At 37.0% G+C, this 23,262-nt stretch overlaps 2 protein-coding genes across 4 annotated transcripts; both read left to right on the forward strand.

Annotated features, from left to right (window-relative positions):
* Positions 1-284: 284 nt before the first annotated feature.
* Positions 285-8,859, forward strand: dek (DEK proto-oncogene). 3 transcript variants are annotated; one of them, XM_083547415.1, is made up of 11 exons: positions 285-391; positions 1,122-1,251; positions 1,943-2,154; positions 2,246-2,340; positions 2,452-2,572; positions 2,746-3,018; positions 3,722-3,883; positions 4,073-4,184; positions 5,689-5,837; positions 7,710-7,778; positions 7,993-8,859. In XM_083547415.1, the coding sequence occupies exons 2-11, from the start codon at positions 1,134-1,136 to the stop codon at positions 8,002-8,004; spliced, it is 1,323 nt and encodes a 440-aa protein (XP_083403541.1). In that variant the 5' UTR covers positions 285-391; positions 1,122-1,133; the 3' UTR covers positions 8,005-8,859. The 3 variants fall into 3 exon arrangements, with proteins under 3 accessions (XP_083403541.1, XP_083403540.1, XP_083403542.1); XM_083547414.1 differs by having other exon boundaries at positions 304-501; XM_083547416.1 differs by having other exon boundaries at positions 305-476.
* Positions 8,860-12,711: 3,852 nt separating this feature from the next.
* On the forward strand, positions 12,712-22,668 carry aldh5a1 (aldehyde dehydrogenase 5 family, member A1 (succinate-semialdehyde dehydrogenase)). The gene is made up of 10 exons (XM_083547105.1): positions 12,712-13,164; positions 14,743-14,826; positions 15,343-15,513; positions 15,604-15,720; positions 15,822-15,965; positions 16,887-17,030; positions 17,135-17,293; positions 17,539-17,702; positions 18,110-18,168; positions 22,436-22,668. Exons 1-10 carry the CDS (start codon positions 12,877-12,879, stop codon positions 22,645-22,647), a joined length of 1,542 nt encoding a protein of 513 aa, XP_083403231.1. The 5' UTR covers positions 12,712-12,876; the 3' UTR covers positions 22,648-22,668.
* The last annotated feature ends 594 nt before the right edge of the window (positions 22,669-23,262 follow it).

Below are 23,262 nucleotides of genomic sequence, written 5' to 3' on the forward strand. Positions count from 1 at the left end.
GGCGACCCCTAATGGGAGCAGCCGAAAGAAGAAGAAGAAGAAGAAGAAGAAGAAGTAATTTTAATGTTAATCTATTTTTAAATAACTAATTAAATTATTTCTGTCTTTCTTAATTTTTTTTATTGTTATTTACACCCATTTCCTCTGACTCTTTAACATGGACCAATCCTAAATGTAAGAACCACAGAGTGTATAAACTTCTTGTTCGCTCACTATCTAGTGCACACTTGTAGTAAGCGTGGAGGTTTGGAATCCAGCCTCCGTGTTAGTCACCAGTCCCAGGGTAGCCGGGTCACGTGATCACACGCCCACTCTTTTCAAACGCCATGTTGCCGAGGTTCTCGGTTTAGTTGGAGAGATTTGGCTCCTGCAGACTGTCCGCTTTTAAACTGTGAGCGCTTTAATAACACACATTCACCTGCACACTGTATACAATTTAAATACCACTTCACAGTTTAGTAGTGTGGGAGTTTTTGGTGAGACCATTTTCCAGGCTGTTGGGTAAATAAGCATTTGTTTTGGTTGGGATTGTGGGCGGGACAGTTAGTTAGTTAGCCACCTAGCTAGTTAGCCATGCTAAATGCTTGTAGATCTTAAATCCGTGAACGCAGCAACATAAATCTAGTCTAACAGTAAATGTTTATATGTAGTGTATCTCTGTTTCGTGGTTTTTAGTTCCTGTTGTAATAACGTGATTAAATGTTTTTGTTTTCTTGTTATGGACCGAGTAGCAGAAGCTGCGCGCTTCCTCGCGCCAAATTTATTTGAACTCGGTGACTGATGGCTAAAGCTAGCAACAGTGATGTAGAGTCATTTTGTGCTCGGTATCACCTGGTTAGGAAGCAAAGCTCTTATACTTATTAATATTACACCCCTCTTGTTGTATGCAGAAGTTTTCTTAAGAATCTTATACCCATTATAAATCGTTTTCTGCGGTGGATTGTGTTATTGATGCTGAAATACACTGAACTGATGCAGTTGTCAGTTTCTTTCTCACTCCTTATTCATTAATAGGAAAGCGTGTTGTTTAAAGTAATAATCTCCCGCATCTATGAGTTTGTGTAATGAATATGTGCTCCAGATGTGTGCCTTAATAATCCAGTATTGAATTCACCACCTAGGACTCTCTGGAGATGACTGACACCATGGAGGTTGAGATGGAGACAGCTCCTCCAATAGAAGCCATCAATGACACATCTAATAAAGAGGAGCAAGATGAATCAGGACCACACAAACCCAAGAGCAGGATATGTATGTCATGCTGCATTATTCATTTGTCTATAATAATAAAGAAATCGAACCATGGCTATTTAACTACAATTTTTCTTTGTGCTGTTATTCTTGAGTTATCAGTATATAAATATATCAGCATATAAAACGTCTTTTTATTTAAAAATCTCATGGAATCAAAAGTTGCTTCAATTAGTTAAGTGCTTTAATTGATTTTTATTTTTTGCATCTTTTGCTAAACATACCGATACAAAAGTACAGCAATAATCCTTAACTGAATGCCTGTATTCTGTGCGAACCGCTAATATTTTTTTTCCCCCCCGCATATTTTTTAGGATTTTTGGATTCTTAAATTATACAAAATATTCAACATTTTTAAATCAGTGTTTATTTCTGTTACAAAATAAAATAAGTTATTTGAGTAGCAATTCAGCTGCGGTGACAAAAAAAAAAAAAAAGTCATTTTTATCATCAAATGCTCATCTCTCTTTTGGCTGCTGACAGCACTGCAGAAGGTCTTCGTTCTCTTGTTGAAAGCTTTTTTTTTTTGCATGTTTGTTTAATATTTGCTGTATGTTAGTAAGCAGATTTGATCAGAGTGCGAGATCTGACCTTTTAGTCCCCTGTTGAATAGCCCTGTTCCACAGTTTGTCCATCTGATGGTTTACCTGCTTTGCCTTTTTGAAACATTTTCTGCTTTTCTTACTTTCAGATCCAGGGGAGATCATTGAAGGAAAACGAGAGAAGAAGACAGTCCAGAGACTTAATATGCAGATGGGTAAACCAAAAGAAAAGCTAAAAATTGAGAGTATAGGCCACGGATACAAATTAGGAGACATTGCTCGTGTCAACCACGCCATCGGAAAGCTCAAGGCCCCACAGCTGAAACCTCTCCACAAGATTCTATATGATCGACCAGGAGCAGTAAGCGTTAATCTCATTAACCGTTTACTAATTCCATTATATAATTATAAAAAAAAGTAATAGTGAACACTGTTTCAAACATTTTTAACAGGTCTCTTCATTAAGGAAAAACCTTCGCTTATTTAACGGATTTTCATTTGAAATTGACAGTGACTCTTACAACAAAAAGAAGGAGAAACTACAAAAGTAGGGAATCACGTTTTTGTTTTGTATTAACACATGTATATCTGTACTGTGATATATTATTTGGACAAGTTTATAACATGATCCAAAGGCTGTTATTTGTCTGTTGTGCAGGCTCCCTAAAATACAGCTCAGGACTATTTGTCAAATTCTTGATCTTGAAATAAGTGGAACTCAGAGTGTTCTAGTTGATCGGATCATGCAGTTTATTATAAAACCCACGAATTCAGGCAAGGTAAGTCAAGCATGTTGAAATTCGTTTTAGATCGTGTGTGTGTGTGTGTGTGTGTGTGTGTGTGTGTGTGTGTGTGTGTGTGTGTGTGTGTGTGTGTGTGTGTATGTTATAATGAGCATTCAAATGGTCTTTAAGGATGCTTTTCTTTAATAGAGTTGTTTTTTCCTGATTAGCCAGTTATTTTGAAAAAGAAAAAAAAGAAGAAAACAACAAAAGATGCCAAACAAGAGAAGAAAATTTCATCAAAGAGCAAGCAGCAGCAGCAGCAATTCGAAAGTTTAAAGTCTAAAGCAATAGTTACTGATTCCAGTAGCGATGAAGATGATGATAAAAGTAAAAACGAGGATGGCGAGAAGTCAGACAGCCAAAAACATGGTGATAAAAGTAATTCTGAAGAGGAGGACATTGACTCAGATGAAAGTCCAGAAGATGACAATGATGAAGTGGTGGGTAAAACTCATAATTTCTCTGTCATAATTTTTATAATATTTCATTTATTAGTTAAAAATCAGAATACTGTTTTTATTATTATTTGTTTTGTTTTTTAAGAAGCTTGAGTAACAAAACAAAGAGTGTCACTTCAGTAGAAGTACTTTACAGTCCACCCCCGATAATTTGCGGTTCGGAACTCGTGACTTGAAAAATTTGGGTTCTTAAAATTCACGGAAATCCGCAGCGGGACCGAATGTTCAGGAACGTTAGGAATAACATTTTAAACTCTGTATTCACTAACAAATTTCATAATTTCTTTTAAAACACATTATTGTATTAAAATGACAATGTCTAGATGAATTCACTATGGTATCTTGGGGGCTGCGGGGGTGCATCCAAAATTCGACTGGTGGGGGGTCATAGAACGTAACCCCCACGAATTCTGGGGGACCACTGTAATCTGTAAAATAATTCTCAAGAAGGTTACTTAAACTATTCACATACAAAATCTCACATCAGGAACACAAATTATGTTTGACAGCTTTTCTGTGAAAGTTGGTTGATACTTTCTACTTCAAATCATATACTTTCAGAATAAACATAAGGCTGATGCACTGTTAATGAATGAGATGTACATGTGTTTAATTTTGTTTTGTTGCCAGTTAATCATCAAAATGAATCTTTGTTTATCTTGTTGATTTATATGCCTTAATGCAGAAATCAAAGTCAAAGAAACCCAGTAGTAAAAAGAAACCCACCAGCAAGAAGGAACCGAAACAGGACAGTGAATCTGACCAGACTGTGTCTGATGATGATGATGATGATGATGATGATGATGATGATGATGATGAGTCGGCTGAAGAGACACCTCCAAAAAAGGTTAGATGCGGTAAATTTATTTAAAGTGCAAATGAATCAGATATGGATGCACAGCTTAAGGAGTGACACGCATTGTCATAGATCATATTATTATTATTATTAATTAAATTATTATTTTTTTTATTCGTAAATAAATCGCGTTTACTGAGTCTGTCTGTTCATGGATGACTTTATTTCATATATTCAAAGGTTAAAAAGAAACCAGCTACTCAGAAGGAAGTGAAGGCCAAGCCTGATCCTAAAACAAAGAAAGCAGACAGCAGTAGCAGCAGGAAGAAAAATGCTGCAAGCAAGATCAAATGTAAGTTGGTCAGAGTTTTCCCAGCATACATGTTGGCAGTCATAATCTGATAGAACAGGCTTCTGCTTTTATGAGGTATTACCATTTACCCTTTCCGGTCTACAGTAGCAGTCAAAACTCTGGAAATTAAAACATTTTATTTTTAAGAAACACAGAATATGTGAATTTCACATTTTTGCATTACTTTAGTCCAATTAAGACGATCCTAAAAGCACCCAAATGTATGCACAAAGGTTTGTGTACACCTCAGCATCAAACTCTCTTGTTTTATTTCCTGTAACTGTTGCCACAAAGGGAGAACACACAACTGATATTTTTGTATGTAGTGGCATTCACTTCCTTACTGGAACGAAGAGCCCCAAACTTGTTTCAGCATTAGTGTCCCTGTGGAGAAAACAATGGCCATGAAGACATTGTTTTGCAAGATTGGAGTGGAAGAACAGTAGTGTCTCCGCAGCCTTTGAAGCCTTCCCAGAAGAGTGGAAGTTATTATAACAAACAGGGACTGATTAGTTTGTGATTTTCAAAAAAGCATATATAGGTTTTTTTATTAGATTAAATGATGTTCTATTTAAAATGAAGTTAATTGTAGATGTCAATAAGCTGGAGAAACCTTGCCACCCAATGTGCCTCATGGTGTGGGAGGAGCTAAATCTAAGTAAGTCAGTAATCTCAGACCCTACTCTTTCACAAAGCAACTCAAAAGCAAAACCTGACATGAATATGACCACATATAAAATTCTCAACAGATAAAAATATATGAAGTGAACTACTGGTCATGATAATATTGCAGTTTAAGGCAATCTTAATTGCTAATCATTTATATCAGGACATGCTTACATGCTTTCCACAGTGTTATCATTATAATGAGGAAAATTACTCGTTTTTTTTGTCGCATACAGATTACAAATACAGTGTACCTCTACATTTCATCTACAAGCAAGATCTAACTTTAGTTCCAAATGTTCTCCGATCATTTATAGCCAGTTCTTTGTAAACACACGCAGGTCCTCTCTTCCAGCTTTGGCTTAAGTTTTGGCAGGTGTTTTGTGTATGATATGTGTGATATGTTTTTTTTTTGTTCATCACAACCTTGCAACAGCCATGAGAATGATTTCAATGCATTCTTCTTTTGCCATGGGCATTCATACTAACTGTCTGGGGGGAAAAAAATAAATAAATCATATGTGATATCTGTGCAACAAATTGCATTAACCAATCTTATTTTTTGATAAATCATTCACAGCATATAATGGCAGTAATAATTTATATTGTGATTGCTTTGACTGCAGTATTAGCATGTTGCATCCCTCTCTTTAGGGTATGACTAGCAATGGGCTAAATCACAATCATACTGCTAGTCAATGTAATTGTGGGCAATTAAAAAAAAAATAATAATAATAATTTTATCTCAAAACCTAAATTGTGATCTATGAGATGTAAAGGCTTGAGATAATCTGAATTAGAAGGTTGACTTTAAATCTTTTATTTCCTTTTGTTTCAGTGGTGATTGAAAGCTCAGATGATGATGATGAACCTCTAATCAAGATGATTAAAAGGCCACCAAGCGATGAACAGTTGAAATCAGCTGTCAAAGACCTCCTGAAAGATGCAAACCTGGAGGTAGTGACGATGAAGCAGATTTGCCAACAGGTGATGTTTTAAATCTCCACCCTGAAACACATTCAGTATTTTTATATGAAATATTTAAAGGCTTAACTATTTTTGTGCTAATTTTTTAGTTTTGGATTTGTATGAGAATGAAGCTGACATTGCAGAAAGTTTTTTAATGCCAATATTCTCAAACAGATTTCACACCATTTCCAGTGGCATTCAGTGTCATAGCAATGTGAAATTTGACATTGAAGTAATGGGGCTACAAAAGAACTTGACTTAAGATTTAGAATGCAGTGCAGTATCAACTAAGTTTGTTGACTTGATGTCTAGTCTAGACTCAGTGGTTGTTAGTCACATCAAGGTCAGTACTAGAAATGTGTTTCATTCATAAATGTTTGAAAGACTATTAAAAAAAAAAAGAACAAACAACACATTAGGTTGCAGTTTCCAGATACTTTTTCAGGTTCCTTACTGAGTCGTTTGATTCTTTATGAATTGCTGCTCGGTCATCTACAGGACTCTCAAAAGTCTCCACACATTTTTCAAAACCAAAATCTAACTTTAGTTACAAATATTCTTTCCCATTTCTTTGTAAACACACACAGGTCCTCTCTTTCAGCTTAGGTGTCCGTTTTGGCAGGTGTTTTGTGTGTGATGTGCTTGGCATTTTTTTATTTTTATTTTTTTATTTATTGATTTTTTTTATTCCATCGCAACCTTGCAACAGCCATGAGAATTATATAAATTAGGGCTGTCAAAATTAACATATTAATAACGTGTTGACACAAATTCATTTCAACTGCACTAATTTTAATTAACGAGATTAATGCAGCGTGCATTTGTTTGACCCACTTTATTTAAAAATAAATAAATATAAAAGAGGCAAAATTAAAACCTTCATAATAACACACATTTATTCACGATGTATTTTCTTTATTCAGAAAAAAATAAAATAATAAATTAAATAAACTCCACCGAAATTTTTTTATTTTCATTTTGTATAGTTGTTTGTTTTACTGATTTACCAAGTCTCAAATCAAGCATCGAAATCTGCTATGATGAACACATCCGTCCATGTAGAAACATGGCAAATGTTCAGGTGTCCTGATGATTTACATAATTTAAAACACCCTCATTACTTTAAAACATGTACAGTTCTATTTTGTCTTCATGCTCTATGTTGAGTCTGGTTTCACTAATTATAAACATACATTTGAATAAAACATCTATATTTGTCAATGCCAATGTAGATTAGAGTATTAAAAACTTGAAAACTACTAATTTATGGTACATTTTGAACAGCTAAAAATGCGCAATTAAGTTGTTAAACTTAAACATTAACTTATTAATTATTAAAAAAGAATAATATAATATACTATAATTATAATATAAACCATGTATTATATTTTAGTAGGCGTCAGACTGGTTTAAGGTGGAGGTTGGACTGCATCAAGGATCGGCTCAGAGCCCTTTCCTGATTGCAGTGGTGATGGACAGGTTGACGGACGAGGTCAGACAGGAGTCTCCATGGACTATGATGTTTGTGGATGATATTGTGATTTGTGGTGAGAGTAGGGAGCAGGTTGAGAAGAGCCTGGAGAGGTGGAGAAAAGGGGAATGAAAGTCAGTAGGAGTAAGACAGTACATGAGTGTGAATGAGAGGGAGGGCAGTGGAGTGGTGCAGTTGCAGGGAGAAGAGGTGGAGAAGGTGGAGGAGTTCAGGTACCTGGGGTCAACAGTGCAAAGTAATAGTGAGTGTTTTAGAGAAGTGAAGAAAAGAGTGCAGGCAGGGTGGAGTGGGTGGAGAAGAGTGACAGGAGTGATTTGTGATAGAAGGGTATCATTGACTTCTGAGAATGATGAAGAATGACCTTTTTTATTTATTTTTAATATTATGTTTTCTTTTAGGTCTATGACCTTTATCCTGACTTTGACCTGACAGCCAGGAAAGATTTCATCAAGCAGACAGTGACCAGTGTGAGTAAATAAAAGTTAAATTTTTACACCATGGCCATCTTCTTTTACTTATGTTTTTATGTGTATAAAAATGGCGTTGTATAATAATCATAATATAGGATTCATCTTCTGTTAAATGTTCTCTAATATTTTATATTAGATTATTTAAATATACATTACATTATTTACAAATATTTTAATGTTATAATGTATTTACTTTTCCCTTTTTCTTCAGTTAATATCCTAACAGGAGGAAGCTAATCTATTTTTGAAGAACAGTGTGCAGAGTTGCAGAAGAGTGTATAGTCATCCTATTTTCATAAATACAGTTGTTCATTTTTTTTTTTATATATTTTTTTGCAGATTTATCAAACGTTTGTGCGTTCTTTTTGTATAGCTTTATATTTGAGAAAACATGGATGATTTTGTATAGTACATCTACATTTATATAGTACATAATGTTTTACATATTACCCCCCCCACACACACACACACACAAATGTTTTCCTAATTTTTGATGTACATTTTTCCCTCGTCGAGATGCATCTAATCTTAAAATGTTTGATTGCTAAATGTGTGTTTGATCAGTGTACAGGTGTGCTGTTTTCCCCTATTTTTTGTCTGAAAATGTGGTCTGTTTCTCATTGTTTAGTTTCAGTTCTGATATTTATTACTTTTATTATTAAATTAGTGGTGCAGGAAGACAAATCGAATTTCCCCTGGCTACAATTGTCCGATCAGCATATTTGGTGTGCAAATTAAAATGTATTATAGGACTTACAGCTTATTAGAAGCTCATGATCATTAATTTAAAATCAAGCAAACCGCATGTGGAAATAATCACGTTTAACAACAAGAACCTTTCCGGCAATGTGGTATATATATTTATTACTCCCTAAATGATTTGTGAGTCCAAACGGCTACCGTTGTAGCTTTTCTTAATAAGGTGATTATACTTTAGTCTTTTATTTGGAAAAGATGTGGTTGATATTTACATGGCTTGAGGAAAGTTTATGATTATTTAAGCATTAGCTGTTTGTTAAAGGTATGTGGAAATTTGACTTCCTGGACTTGTCCATTAATACACCTTTTTATATATATATATATATATATATATATATATATATATATATATATATATATATATATATATATATATATATATATATATAAAATTTACACAGTACAGACCAAAAGTTTGGACACACCTTCTCATTCAAAGATTTTTCTTTATTTTCATGACTATGAAAATTGTAGAGTCACACTGAAGGCATCAAAACTATGAATTAACACATGTGGAATTATATTCATAACAAAAAAGTGTGAAACAACTGAAAATGTCATATTATAGGTTCTTCAAAGTAGCCACCTTTTGCTTAGATTACTGCTTTGCACACTCTTGGCATTCTCTTGATGCCTACTTTGAAGAACCTACAATATGACATATTTTCAGTTCACTTTTTTGTTATGTATATAATTCCACATGTGTTAATTCATAGTTTTGATGCCTTCAGTGTGACTCTACAATTTTCATAGTCATGAAAATAAAGAAAACTTTTTGAATGAGCAGGTGTGTCCAAACTTTTGGTCTGTACTGTATATATAATATATATAAAATTTTGGTCTGTACTGTATATATAATACATACAGTACAGACCAAAAGTTTGGACACACAAGGTGTGTCCAAACTTTTGGTCTGTACTGTATATATATGAGAGCAACAATGCATAGGTTTGTTTGATTTATGTCTTATTTTCTTGGTTTGTTTTGAATATAGATCGATAATATTAAGAATTTTCTGCAGATAATGTTTACAATTTTTTTCTGACTTTCTGGTATGAGCAGGCAAATAACTGCTCCACTAAGAATACACATTAGAGATGGCATGCTAGTGTGTAAAAATCTTCTCTTTTTTTAATAAACTGGTTTTATATTTAACAGAATACTTTTTCAGTATCAAATTCTTTCACAACTTGCTGCCATGATTATAATTCCAAATGACTTCTTTTTTTTTTTTTTTTTATTTTTTTTTTTTATTATTGATTTTCTGAAGTTATGCACTTCTTTACTCTGTGTATGTAAAGAAATGTCACAACTAAGTCACGGAAATAAAAAGTTTTTTTTTTTATTAACCTGATTTTCCTTTTTTATTTTAAACCCCTTTAGAGGACATGCAAAATTATTTAAGACGCTTATTGTTACAAAGGTGGGTCTATAGATCAGTTTTGAAAGTAAGGTGTGAGTGTTCTTTAATGTGATTGGTTCCTGATTCTCTCAACCAGTTCATTCTTTTCCTCCCATTCACACACAGTGATGCAGCTTGTACTTGAATATGATTATTGATCCTGTATTGTGTTTTCAAAACTAGTAATGGTAGTATCCGTAACAAAACACCTTGCAGCCATAACAAGCACATCTTCAGTGGAACAAACTACACTTTAAGGAACAAAGGTACTAATAGATAACATGCCTTGACACAGTTGGTAATTGTGCATTTAATAAAAGAAGTTGGTACATTGTGTGACGTTAATTGAAATTGCATGCAATCATTTGCAAATCTTCTCATCTGTTTTGGGACAACCTGATCCAGATTTTAAATGTCATAATTGTGCAGCTTCTGTGCACATTTGTAGAGCGAATCGTTTCTTTTTTCATTAAACATTCTTTCATTTGTTATTTTTAAAGTTGTGTACTCCTGTAAATTTGAAAACTATTACGTGTGTTGCTTTGAATTCATATTAATATGGTGAGAGACTGAACAAATTCAGCAATTACAGCTCGTACGTAACTGCACTTATAATGCACAAATTAAGCAAACAACCGAGCCTTAGCTTTCACAAATACACACACAAACAAATCACACCAATGTGCTTGTAAAAAAAAAAAAAAGGGAATGGCTTTGTGCTATTACTTGGGAAAAATTTGAGGGTTCAAAGGCTTTAATAGGCAGCATGGATGTCAGCATTTTTGAGGAACATGTGATTATAGACTTATTGAAGTACAGGGTGTTTTTCTGCAGGAACTTGTTTTGGCCTCTTAGTTCCAGTAAAGGCAAATTTGTGATCCTACAGTATGCAAATACATTCTGTACAAGTTTATACTTGTAACTCTTAGTGTGATGTGATCTGGCTACAAGAAATGCATTGTCCATACATTTTTTGTTGAGAAAGCAACTTGCAAACAACAGATTGCTAAAAAGCTAATAATAAAAATATAAGTGGTGAAAATTATCTACAATCAGCAGTGGGAATCTCTAATAATGAAAAAGTTACTAAGTATGTATTTAAATGTGTATTAGTTTATATGGAACAAAAAAGCTTAAACTGCAAAACCTAGTTAAACTATATGGTATGGCATAATGTATTATATCTGAGTGACAAATATTTTCTGAATAATTATGTCCAAGTACCAAGTTAGGAAATATGGTAGGATTAAAGATTAATATGCAGTTTTCTCACACATGCAGAAGTCTTAAAAAAAAAAAAAACTTGGCTAAAAATCAGAATGACTTTGGACCATCAGTCTGCTTAAGTCAGGGGTGTCCAATCTCTTTCACAACAAGAGCCACACCTGATAGTCATTGAAAAAAATTTTAAACAGGTAGAGTTCTGTGTGACCATTGCTTGGTTAGAATGGAAACCTACAAGTAATGTAAATCATTCATGACAGGAGTGGGGGAAAGGGTTTGGTAACCAGTGTTCAAATTCAGGGGGGGTCTGGGACACCCATAAGGCATTGCCCCCCCACCCACCCCATGACAAGTAAAAAATAGATTTAGGATTATTTTAGTAAAAAATATATGAATTACACAACAACTGGGAACCCCATAAGACTTGACTCAATTCAAGCACTGTTTGTAACCAAGTTTTCTCATGCTTGTAAAATGAAGTGTGGCCTTTTAAACCATACAATTCAAACATTAGCAGAATGTACAGAAAATACAATGGTTATAAATTGTTAAAATGCTTTCATGACAGTTTTGTTGCAGATTCCAGAGTCACCTTATCATGAAACAGACACTTGCATGGAAATTGTTTCGCACTGATAAGCATACAGCTATTTTGACTTGTGTTAGTCCCTGATTACTAAAAACTCTACGTATCTACAGCACGTATGCATAATTTGCGACACTTTCCGGAAAGCACATAATAGGTTTACATATCTATGATAACATACTTTTTATTATCATGCCAAAGAGTTAATATGGCCATTCCTTGTCATCGCGAAGATGGCCTTCATAGACTCTATAAAACAATAAAAAGGTATCTCCTGCATTCTGTAATAATCACATCTCGTGGTGTCCTATGGTTCTAATTTGTACTTTTTTTCTCGCAATTCTGACTTTATCTCACAGTTCTAAGAAAAAAGTCGCAATTACCTTTTTTATTATTATGTGGCGGTAACAGGCTTCCATGTTTTTTTTATTCTATATCAATCAGTGTTTGACTCATTAATATCGTTCTATTGATAGATTTGTGTGCTAAGAGTCTTTTCACATAAACTGAGTTGATATTTCGTGGCAGAAATTATGACATTATAGCCATAATAAATAGTACTTGGATAATTATTTACATTTGAAGGTAAATACTTTTGTGCTTTTACTTAAGTGTAAGTTTAAAGGGAGCACTTGTACTTTTACTAGGGGAATATTTCTACCTACTGTATCTTTACTCTAACTCAAGTGCATGCTTTGTTTACTTCGTCCATCATGGGGAATATTTGTGATCTTGGGAAAACACGTTTTTTTTTTTTTATTAATTAAAGAAAAATGTTTTAGTGATATCGGTATAATGGGGCAGAAAAAAATCCACAATTTGAATGGTTTACTGAACATCTGAGCACTTTGCAACCAAACAGAAGTCAATATCTGAGGATTGGTTGAGACGCGTGATCCCGATCACGTGATCTGGAACGACCGCTCGAAGGTGCATAGTTGGAAAGTGGCGCATGCGTAAAGTGTGACATCATGACGTTAGACATACGTGTCTCGTCAGTGTACTTGCAATCAAAACTGGTATCGCTGTGTTTGGAATCTAACTGGTATCGCTGGTTGCTGATTGTTGGAGGTGGTTCGTTGTAGCTCAGCCAACTGCTCGAGGTTATATATGTGATTGGTGCAATGGGCGGTTTCTTTTTTGCAAATAGTCGATGTTTCGTTCGGCAGATGTTTCCGGTCTTTCCTGCCATGTTGAGCCGACAGTACAGTCTGGATATTTGCACAGAGCTGCTGCGGACCCGGGGATTCATCAATGGCCGCTGGGTTTCGGCCTCGTCCACTTTCCCTGTGCTGGATCCGGCCACTGGACAAGAGCTGGCTCAGGTCTCAGACTGTGGACCTCAGCAGGCCCAGGAAGCTGTTAGTGCCGCTTACAAAGCATTTTCCTCATGGAAGAGTCAGACTGCAAAGGTAAACAAAAACCCTGATGTTATTCTATAAACAGTCCACAAGACACTGTCCTGCAGTATATACATCTGCAGAACTATGCAGTCGTGCCCATATATTTATATAGGACTTGTAAATTAAATGTTAATAAAAAAACAATAATCATAAAATTGCATCTATTTCTTTTATGTAGTTCTGACCTGAACAAGGTTTGCATATAGTTTGCAAGACGCAATTTCATATGCATTTGATTCTTAATACTGTGCCTTGTTGCCTGCATGATCATAAATGCTTATGTTTTGTGATCGCTGTATGAGTCCCTTGTTTGTCCTAAACAGTTAAACTGGCCATTCTTCTTAAGAGAAACCATCCAGGAGCTGCACATTATCTAGTTTTCCTGCACGTTTTGCATGTTTGATACCTTTTCATCAGTGACTATATAATTTTTGGTTTTGACTACATTCATCTTTTCACACTTAGGACAGCTAATCCCCGCACCAAGCTGCCACATCTGGGTCCATGAGCAAGGCCCTTCACCCCATAGCTGCTTAGTTGTATGAATAAATGTAAGTCGCTCTGGATAAGGGCATCTGCCAAATGCCGTAAATGTATAAAGCGGCGAACATTTGTTAATTTTCCAAGAAGGCAACATAATGCATTAAGATGATTTAATGTTAATTCTTATTAGTCTGTAGGAAAAACATGTAAAATATGTAAAACCAAGAGCACAGCGACGACTAATCCAAAAGACCCCATAACAACATCCAAAAAACTGCAGGCCTCAGTTAAGGTCAATGTTCATGACTCCACTATAATAAAGAGACTGGGCAAATATGAGACGGAAACCGCTGCTGAGCAAAAGGAACATCTAAAGGTTCGTCTCAGTTTAGCCAGAAAACATCTTGATTCCTCTTTTGGGAAAATACTCTGTGGACTGACGAGACAAAAGTTGAACTTTTTGGAAGGTGTGTGTCTCATTATGTCTGGTGTAAAAGTAACACCGCATTTCAGAAAAAGAACATCATACCTACAGTAAAATATGGTGGTGGTAGTGTGATGGTCTGGGGCTGTATTGCTGCTTCAGGACCTGGAAGATTTGCTGTGATAAATAGAACCAAGAATTTTGCTGTTTACCAAAAAAATCATAAAGGAGAATGTCCGGCCATCTGTTTGTGACCTCAAGCTGAAGCGAAGGGTTCTTTTGCATAGATGAGTGGAGCAAAATTCCTCCACAGCGCTGTAACAGACTTATTGCATGTTATAGTAAACGCTTGATTGCAGTTATTGCTGCTAAGGGTGGCCCAAACAGTTTAGGGGGCAAACACTTTTTCACACGGGGCCATGTAGTTTGGATTTTGTTTTCCCTCAAAAATAAAAACCTTCATTTAAAAACTGCTTGTTGTGTTCACTTGTGTTTATCTTTTACTAATATTTAAATTAGTTTCATGATCTGAAATATTAAAGTGTCACAAACATGCAAAAAAAATAAATCTGAAAGACTCCAAACAAGAACTCCATACACTTTTTCACATCACTGAATTTGACTAGTTAAAGTAATATTTTTGCATTTATATATGGTGCTTTCTTTCATGTATATTCCAGGAAAGGAGCCATCTTCTCCGGAAATGGTTTGAGCTGATCACTCAACACAAGGAGGATCTGGCCAAGCTTATAACAGCAGAGTGTGTGAGTGACACTTAGAGTACATGAGCATTCATTCTTTTTGCTTATAATAAAACGCTCTTTAGAAAAAATGACATTTTCCTTTATTTTGTTTTATGCCTCTTCTAATAAAATAGCAGTTCCAATAAGGTCTTAGCATGGTTTCTGTTCATTTAAGACCACACAGTGTACACAATTTAGCAAGGATTTATAGTGTCAATTATTATATACATTTTTTGATACTTGTGTATTGTAGAAGACCATAAATTGCATTAAAACCTTTATTTTCCAAGTAAATTCCATAAAGCATAGTCCGATGCTTCACAACTTTGTAGAAGCATTAATATTTAGTAAAATCTCTATCACTTTAAACTTAGTACCCTTGTCCTTTTGCCTGGGAGAATGCTTGACATTGGTTGTACATGTTAAAAGAAAATCAATATAAAGTCGGCCAGAATACATCAGGATTTTCCAAATCCAAAATCTAATAGATTTTTTTTTAAATCTAAACTAAACGTAAGCTGTGTTATGCACTTCTAGGGCAAGCCCATCAAGGAGTCCCTAGCTGAGATTGCATACTCTGCATCGTTTATTGAGTGGTTCTCTGAGGAAGCCCGCCGTGTATACGGGGACATCGTGGCATCAGCAGCCAAGGACCGTAAGATACTGCTGCTGAAACAGCCAGTCGGTGTTGCCTCTATAATCACCCCAGTGAGTAACTTGTTTCCAAAAGAAAGTGTGACTTATTGTCAATATCAATTTACGACTCTGTATTTAAAATGTTTTTCTCCTCTCTCCTAGTGGAACTTTCCCAGTGCAATGATTACCAGAAAGGTTGGCGCAGCCATGGCAGTCGGCTGTACTGTAGTGGTGAAGCCTGCTGAAGACACACCCCTTTCTGCTCTTGCTCTTGCTGAGGTTAGTACTGTTGTCTTTTCAAGTACTTTTTATATTTTATTGTTCAAACCTGTTTTTGTGTGAAGCTGGAAACATAAATTCAATTGCCTGTACTTTTGCAGCTAGCAGTGCAGGCCGGAATCCCTCCTGGAGTCTTAAACGTGGTGCCCTGCTCCAAAGAGAAGGCCCCTGCTGTGGGTGAAATCCTCTGCACTGACCCTCTGGTAGCTAAAATCTCATTCACTGGCTCCACTGCCACTGGCAAGGTATTGACACTCATTTCAATTCAATTCAGTTTTATTTCTATATTGCTTTAAACAATTTACACTGATCTTAAACAGCTTTACAGAAATGAATAAGCTTTGAATATATAAAGAGCATCATAAATAAGTCGCTGTAATTTTGAGCAAGCTAGTGGTGACAAAGAAAAAAAAACTCTGAGCGAATGTAAGGAAGAAGCCTTGAGGGGAAAGCAGACTCAAAGGGGAACCAATCCTCATTTGCACAGCTGAGTGTATTGCATTTAAAATTTTTATAGTATGAACTACTTAAACATAAGGGAAGTGGTAGTTGTTAAGGCTCTGGGTTACTGATCGTAAGGTTAGGGGTTTAAGCTTCAGCAACTCCAAGCTGCCACTCTTGGGCAGCATTTTCTACATGCATGCAACAGAGGCAAGTGCCAACACAGTAAAATGTTGAGATATTTGAGTTTAGCTTTTCATAGTTTTATGCAAATGTAGTATTACACAGTAAATACAAACGGTTGGCTTTATTGATTTCTTGGACCAGAGCTGTGAAATGTGTGGTCAAGTATTGCCCGTTTTCCACCTTTTTAATTTTAGTCCCTACTTGCAATGGTTCATGCAAAACACTGCAGAATTGGTGGTTTGATCTTCTGTAATATTTATGATTCCTCAACAAATGGCATTACACAAAAGAGACACAAAGAAAAATAAAGTTTGGAAATAGATAGAGATTGTTGGTAGGTAAAACATTCCGCTTGCTTCGGTCTGCAACAATGTAGCTATTATATCGTTTTAGAAGCTATATATTGCTAAAACATTTCTGATTTAAACTAAAAGCTTGACAGTGCCCACAACTGACAAATGATGTGACACAAACCACTAATCTTTGTTAATTATTATACCTGCATTTCAGTTAACATGTATGTATTGAATTGAATGCAGATACTGCTGAAACATGCTGCAGACACTGTCAAAAGGGTGTCAATGGAGTTGGGTGGACATGCTCCTTTCATCGTCTTTGACAGTGCAGATGTGGACAAAGCTGTAGCCGGGGCAATGGCCTCCAAATTTCGAAACTCTGGCCAAGTACGGCATTAATGGAAAAAGTATTAATTTGAATACTGTTCAATAATTTTTTTTTCTGCTTTCAAACATTTTAAGCGAATCTCACTCCTGTTCTGCTTTTTAAGACTTGCATATGCTCCAACCGCTTCCTGGTGCAGAGTGGGATTTATGATCAGTTTATGGAGAAGCTGGGGAAGGCAATGGACACAGAGCTGCAAATAGGCCACGGCTTTAATCCCAAAACCACACAGGGACCCCTCATAAATGTCCATGCTGCTGAGAAGGTACTTTTCTCATTGTGAGTCCCAAAATGCACGCTAGTAATGTGTGTAGTTATATTGTTTCTATATTTGCTTAAATTAGAGTGTAACCTGGCGTTGTTGAACAAATGCACCGTTCCTGTGAAAAGAAGCATCTGAAAACATTCCCTGAATAAAGCTCAACATTGCCTTAATGGCTAAAAGCAGGAACTGAAACCAATGACGAGTGTTTTTTAATTTTTTAATAAAACCTTTTTTTTCTCTCTCAGGTGGAGCATCAGATTACAGATGCTGTCTCACAAGGAGCTGTAGTATTGAAAGGTGGGAAGAGACTTGAAGGTTCTTTCATGCAGCCCACACTACTGTCTAACATCACAACTGACATGCTGTGCATGCGAGAGGAGACTTTTGGTCCCCTGATACCAGTTCTTAAGTGAGTTAACATCTTGTTGCAATTTAATTGAATAAAGTAATGTTTTATCTATATATGATTGCTGTACTGACTGCAGTACAAATTATAAAAAAAAAACAGGTTTATAAAAATTTTCCATTGTTTATTATGGTGAAGTTGTTTGTCATGAGAGTTCATTATGCATCATGTTACATTTTTGTTGCAGCTTGTGTTGCCTTTTTGGAGGAGCTCTTTAGAGTTGTGCTTTTGCAGCAGTTAGAAGTAAATGTGTAATCTAGTATAGTTATAACTTATAGGAACTAACTATTCACATACAGGAACTAAGAATTTGCATGGTACTGTGCGCTATACATTCGTTTGACCCAGTGATTTCAGCAATGGCTGTTAAAGTATGTCCAAATCCTGATGTTTATGCTGTACTTCTTTAGATTCAACAAAGAAGAGGAGGCTCTTGCCATTTCTAATGCATCACCTGTTGGATTAGCAGGTCTGTATCTTAATCAATCTTGACTTTTACTTGACTATCTCTCTTGAATATCATTCACATACAATATATATACAGGTCGACTCCTGAACAATATATCTAACAATAATAATATAACAATAATGTCATATTACTAAATTAACCCAGCCATTAGGGAGGCACAAGCCAGTGCACTCTTAGCGCCGGTCCCAAGCCTGGATAAATGGGGAGTTGCGTTAGGAAGGGCATCCAGCGTAAAACGTGCCAAATCAAATATGCGGGTCACGATTAAGAATTTCATACCGGATCGGTCGAGGCCCGGGTTAACAACGACCGCCACAGGTATCGTTAGCCGACAGGGTACCAGTGAAAATTGGGCTACTGTTGGCCGAAGGAGTAGAAGGAGAGGAGGAAGACGTCTACAGAGACGGCAGGGAAAGGAGCAGTGTAGGAGACTTGAGGTTCGGGTTGGTACTTTAAATGTTGGTACTATGACTGGTAAAGGGAGAGAGATAGCTGATATGATGGAGAGGAGAAAGGTAGATGTGTTGTGTGTTAAGGAGACCAGGTGGAAAGGGAGTAAGGCCAGAAACATTGGAGATGGGTTTAAACTGTTCTATCATGGTGTGGATGGAAAAATAAATGGTGTAGGGGTGATTCTGAAGAAAGAGTACAGTAAGAGTGTAGTGGAGGTGAAGAGAGTTTCTGATAGGGTGATGATCGTGAAGGTGGAAGTTAAAGGGATGATGATAAATGTCATCAGTGCTTATGCTCCACAAGTCGGCTGTGAGATGGAGGAAAAGGAAAGATTCTGGAGTGAATTAGATGAAGTGATAGATGGTGTACCTAGAAATGAACGATTGGTGATTGGGGCAGACTTTAATGGGCATGTAGGTGAGGGGAACAGAGGTGATGAGGTTATGGGTAGGTATGGCCTAAAGGAGAGAAATGTGGAAGGGCAGATGGTGGTAGATTTTGCTAAAAGGATGGAAATGGCAGTGGTGAACATGTATTTTAAAAAGAAGAAGGAGGATCATAGGGTGACCTATAAGAGTGGAGGAAGGTGCACACAGGTGGATTATGTTCTATGAAACAAAGCAACCTGAAGGAGATTGGAGACTGTACGGTGTTGGCAGGGGACAGTGTAGCTAGACAGCATCGGATGGTGGTCTGTAGGATGGTTTTGGAGGCGAAGAAGAAGAGGCGAAAAGTGAGGACTGAAAGAAGAATAAGATGGTGGAAACTGAAGGAGGAAGAGTGTAGTGTAAGGTTCAGGGAAGAGGTCAGACAGGGGCTTGGTGGTGGTGAAGAGGTGCTGGATGATTGGGAAACTACTGCAGGAGTGATGAGGGAGGCAGCTAGAAAAATACTTGGTGTGACATCTGGAAATAGAAAGGAAGAGAAAGAGACGTGGTGGTGGAATGAGAGTGCAGGAGAGCATAAGAGGAAAGAAGTTAACAAAACAGAAGTGGGATCGACAGGGTGATGAGAAAAGTAGGCAGGAGTACATGGAGATGCAGCAGGTAAAGAGGGATGTGGCAAAAGCCAAGGAAAAGGCATATGAGAAGCTGTATGAGAGGTTGGACACTAAGGAAGGAGAAAACTATTTGTACCGATTGGACAGCCAGAGGGACCGAGCTGGGAAGGATGTGTTGCAAGTTAGAGCAGTAAAGGATGGAGAGGGAAATGTGTTGACTAGTGAGGAGAGTGTGTTGAGAAGGTGGAGGGAGTATTTTGAACAGCTGATGAATGAGGAAAATGAGAGAGAGAAGGTTGGATGATGTAGAGATGGTGAAGCAGGACGTGGATAGGATTAGTAAGGAGGAAGTGAGAGCAGCGATTAAGAGGATGAAGAGTGGAAAGTCGGTTGGACCAGATGACATACCAGTAGGAGCATGGATATGTTTAGGAGAGATGGCAGTGAAGTTTTTAACCAGATTGTTTAACAAGATTTTGGAAGGTGAGAGGATGCCTGAGGAATGGAGAAGAGAGATAGGAGTGATTTGTGATAGTAGGGTATCTGCAAGAATGAAAGGGAAAGTTTATAGGACTGTGGTGAGACCTGCGATGTTGTATGGGTTAGAGACAGTGGCACTAAGTAAAAGACAGGAGGCAGAGCTGGAGGTAGCAGAGCTGAAGATGTTAAGGTTTTTGTTGGGAGTGATGATGATGGACAGGATTAGAAATGAGTTTATTAGAGGGACAGCGCATGTTGGGCGTTTTGGAGACAAGGTGAGGGAGGCGAGATTGAGATGGTTTGGACATGTGCAGAGGAGGGACATGGGGTATATTGGTAGGAGAATGCTGAGGATGGAGCCACCAGGTAGGAGGAAAAGAGGAAAACTAAGGAGGAGGTTCATGGATGTGGTGAGGGAAGACATGCAGGTAGTTGGTGTGAAAAAGGCAGATGTAGAGGACAGGGTGGTATAGTGATGGATGATCCTCTGTAGCGACCCTCAATGGGAGCAGCCGAATGAAGAAGAAGACTCACGAGCGGTCATAGAACGTTACCCCCACGAGTATCAAGGTTGCTCTGTAGTGTGTGTGTGTGTGTGTGTGTGTATACATACACATACAGTGAGGAAAATAAGTATTTGAACACCCTGTTATTTTGCAAGTTCTCCCACTTAGAAATCATGGAGGGGTCTAAAATTGACATCGTAGGTGCATGTCCACTGTGAGAGACATAATCTAAAAAAAAAAAATCACAGAAATCACAATGTAGGATTTTTAAACTATTTATTTGTACGATACAGCTGCAAATAAGTATTTGAACACCTGAGAAAGTCAATGTTAATATTTGGTACAGAAGCCTTTGTTTGCAATTACAGAGGTCAAACATTTTCTGTAGTTTTTCACCAGGTTTGCACACACTGCAGGAGGGATTTTGGCCCACTCCTCCACACGGATCTTCTCTAGATCAGTCAGGTTTCTGGCCCGTTGCTGAGAAACACGGAGTTTGAGCTCCCTCCAAAGATTCTCTATTGGGTTTAGGTCTGGAGACTGGTTAGGCCACACCAGAACCTTGATATGCTTCTTACAGAGCCACTCCTTGGTTATCCTGGCTATGTGCTTCGGGTCATTGTCATGTTGGAAGACCCAGCCTCGACCCATCTTCAATGCTCTAACTGAGCGAAGGAGGTTGTTCCACAAAATCTCGCAATACATGGCCCCGGTCATCCTCTCCTTAATACAGTGCAGTCGCCCTGTCCCATGTGCAGAAAAACACCCCCAAAGCACAATGCTACCACCCCCATGCTTCACAGTAGGGATGGTGTTCTTGGGATGGTACTCATCATTCTTCTTCCTCCAAACACATTTAGTGGAATTATGACCCAAAAGTTCTATTTTGGTCTCATCTGACCACATGACTTTCTCCCATGACTCTTCTGGATCATCCAAATGGTTAATGGCAAACTTAAGACGTGCCTGGACATGTGCTGGTTTAAGCAGGGGAACCTTCTGTGCCATGCATGATTTCAAACCATGACGTCTTAGTGTATTACCAACAGTAACCTTGGAAACGGTGGTCCCAGCTCTTTTCAGGTAATTGACCAGCTCCTCCTGTGTAGTTCTGAGCTGATTTCTCACCTTCCTTAGGATCATTGAGACCCCACGAGGTGAAATGGAGCCCCAGTCCGAGGGAGATTGACAGTCATGTTCAGCTTCTTCCATTTTCTAATGATTGCTCCAACAGTGGACCTTTTTTCACCAAGCTGCTTGGCAATTTCCCCGTAGCCCTTTCCAGCCTTGTGGAGGTGTACAATTTTGTCTCTAGTGTCTTTGGACAGCTCTTTGGTCTTGGCCATGTTAGTAGTTGGATTCTTACTGATTCTATGGGGTGGACAGGTGTCTTTATGCAGCTAAAGACCTCAAACAGGTGCATCTAATTTAGGATAATAAATGTAGTGGAGGTGGACATTTTAAAGGCAGACTAACAGGTCTTTGAGGGTCAGAATTCTAGCTGATAGACAGGTGTTCAAATACTTATTTGCAGCTGTATCATACAAATAAATAGTTTAAAAATCATACATTGTGATTTCTGGATTTTTTTTTTTAGATTATGTCTCTCACAGTGGACATGCACCTACGATGACAATTTCAGACCCCTCCATGATTTCTAAGTGGGAGAACTTGCAAACTAGCAGGGTGTTCAAATACTTATTTTCCTCACTGTATATATATATATATATTAAAAAAATGATCTTTCGGCTGCTCCCATTAGGGGTCGCCACAGCGGATCATCCGGTCATATTTATATATATATAATTATTTCTTTTTCCCTCCTCAGGCTACATTTACACTCAGGATCTGAGTCAGCTCTGGCGAGTGGCTGAGCAGCTGGAGGTGGGGATGGTTGGTGTGAATGAGGCTCTTGTCTCTACAGCTGAAGCCACATTTGGTGGGGTTAAACAATCAGGTCTGGGCATAGAGGGCTCTAAATATGGCATTAATGAATATTTGGATGTAAAGTACATGTGTCTTGGTGGACTTAATATATAAAAGTGGTTCAGCCTTTTTTTTTTTTTTTTTTTTTTTATAAAATAAAAATTCATGCACTTACCAGTAATTAGAGTATTGTGATGCAAACCATTCATTTTGTTCCGACCTAAATAAATGGGTATTACAGGGATTCATTAATGTTCCAAATGAAAAGCAGTTTTGAACGAGGAAAAAAAAACATTAAAGCAGTAGTTGGAATTTAGATATTACGAATTTTTACTGTGTCTATGGTTGTGAGCAGTGAATATTAAATTTTTATATCCAGCATATAGCACTTAAATACTTGTGTACTTGATCTCCCTTCTGCCGCTTAATATACTGCGTTATATTGTAAACTTGTTCTGAATCCCTCTGTCTTTTAGGAAAGTAAAATTTACAGTGAAAATGCACAAGATGTTTTAATAAAAAAAATGAATTGCTATTCAATTGTGTATAATTCAGAGTAGATTGTGTTTCTACATTTTGCATGGCTAACAGTGTTGTGAAAAATTTAATTGTTGTAATAAGGATATTTTTCTACAAATATTTACTTCCTTAAAATGTAATTAATCGATTAATCAAACAGTAATTATTAATGGACTAATATAAAACATCAAATGACTGTGATATGTGTTA

Source organism: Silurus aristotelis (assembly GCF_946808225.1).
Source record: "Silurus aristotelis genome assembly, chromosome: 1".
In the NCBI taxonomy this organism is placed as follows: domain Eukaryota; kingdom Metazoa; phylum Chordata; class Actinopteri; order Siluriformes; family Siluridae; genus Silurus; species Silurus aristotelis.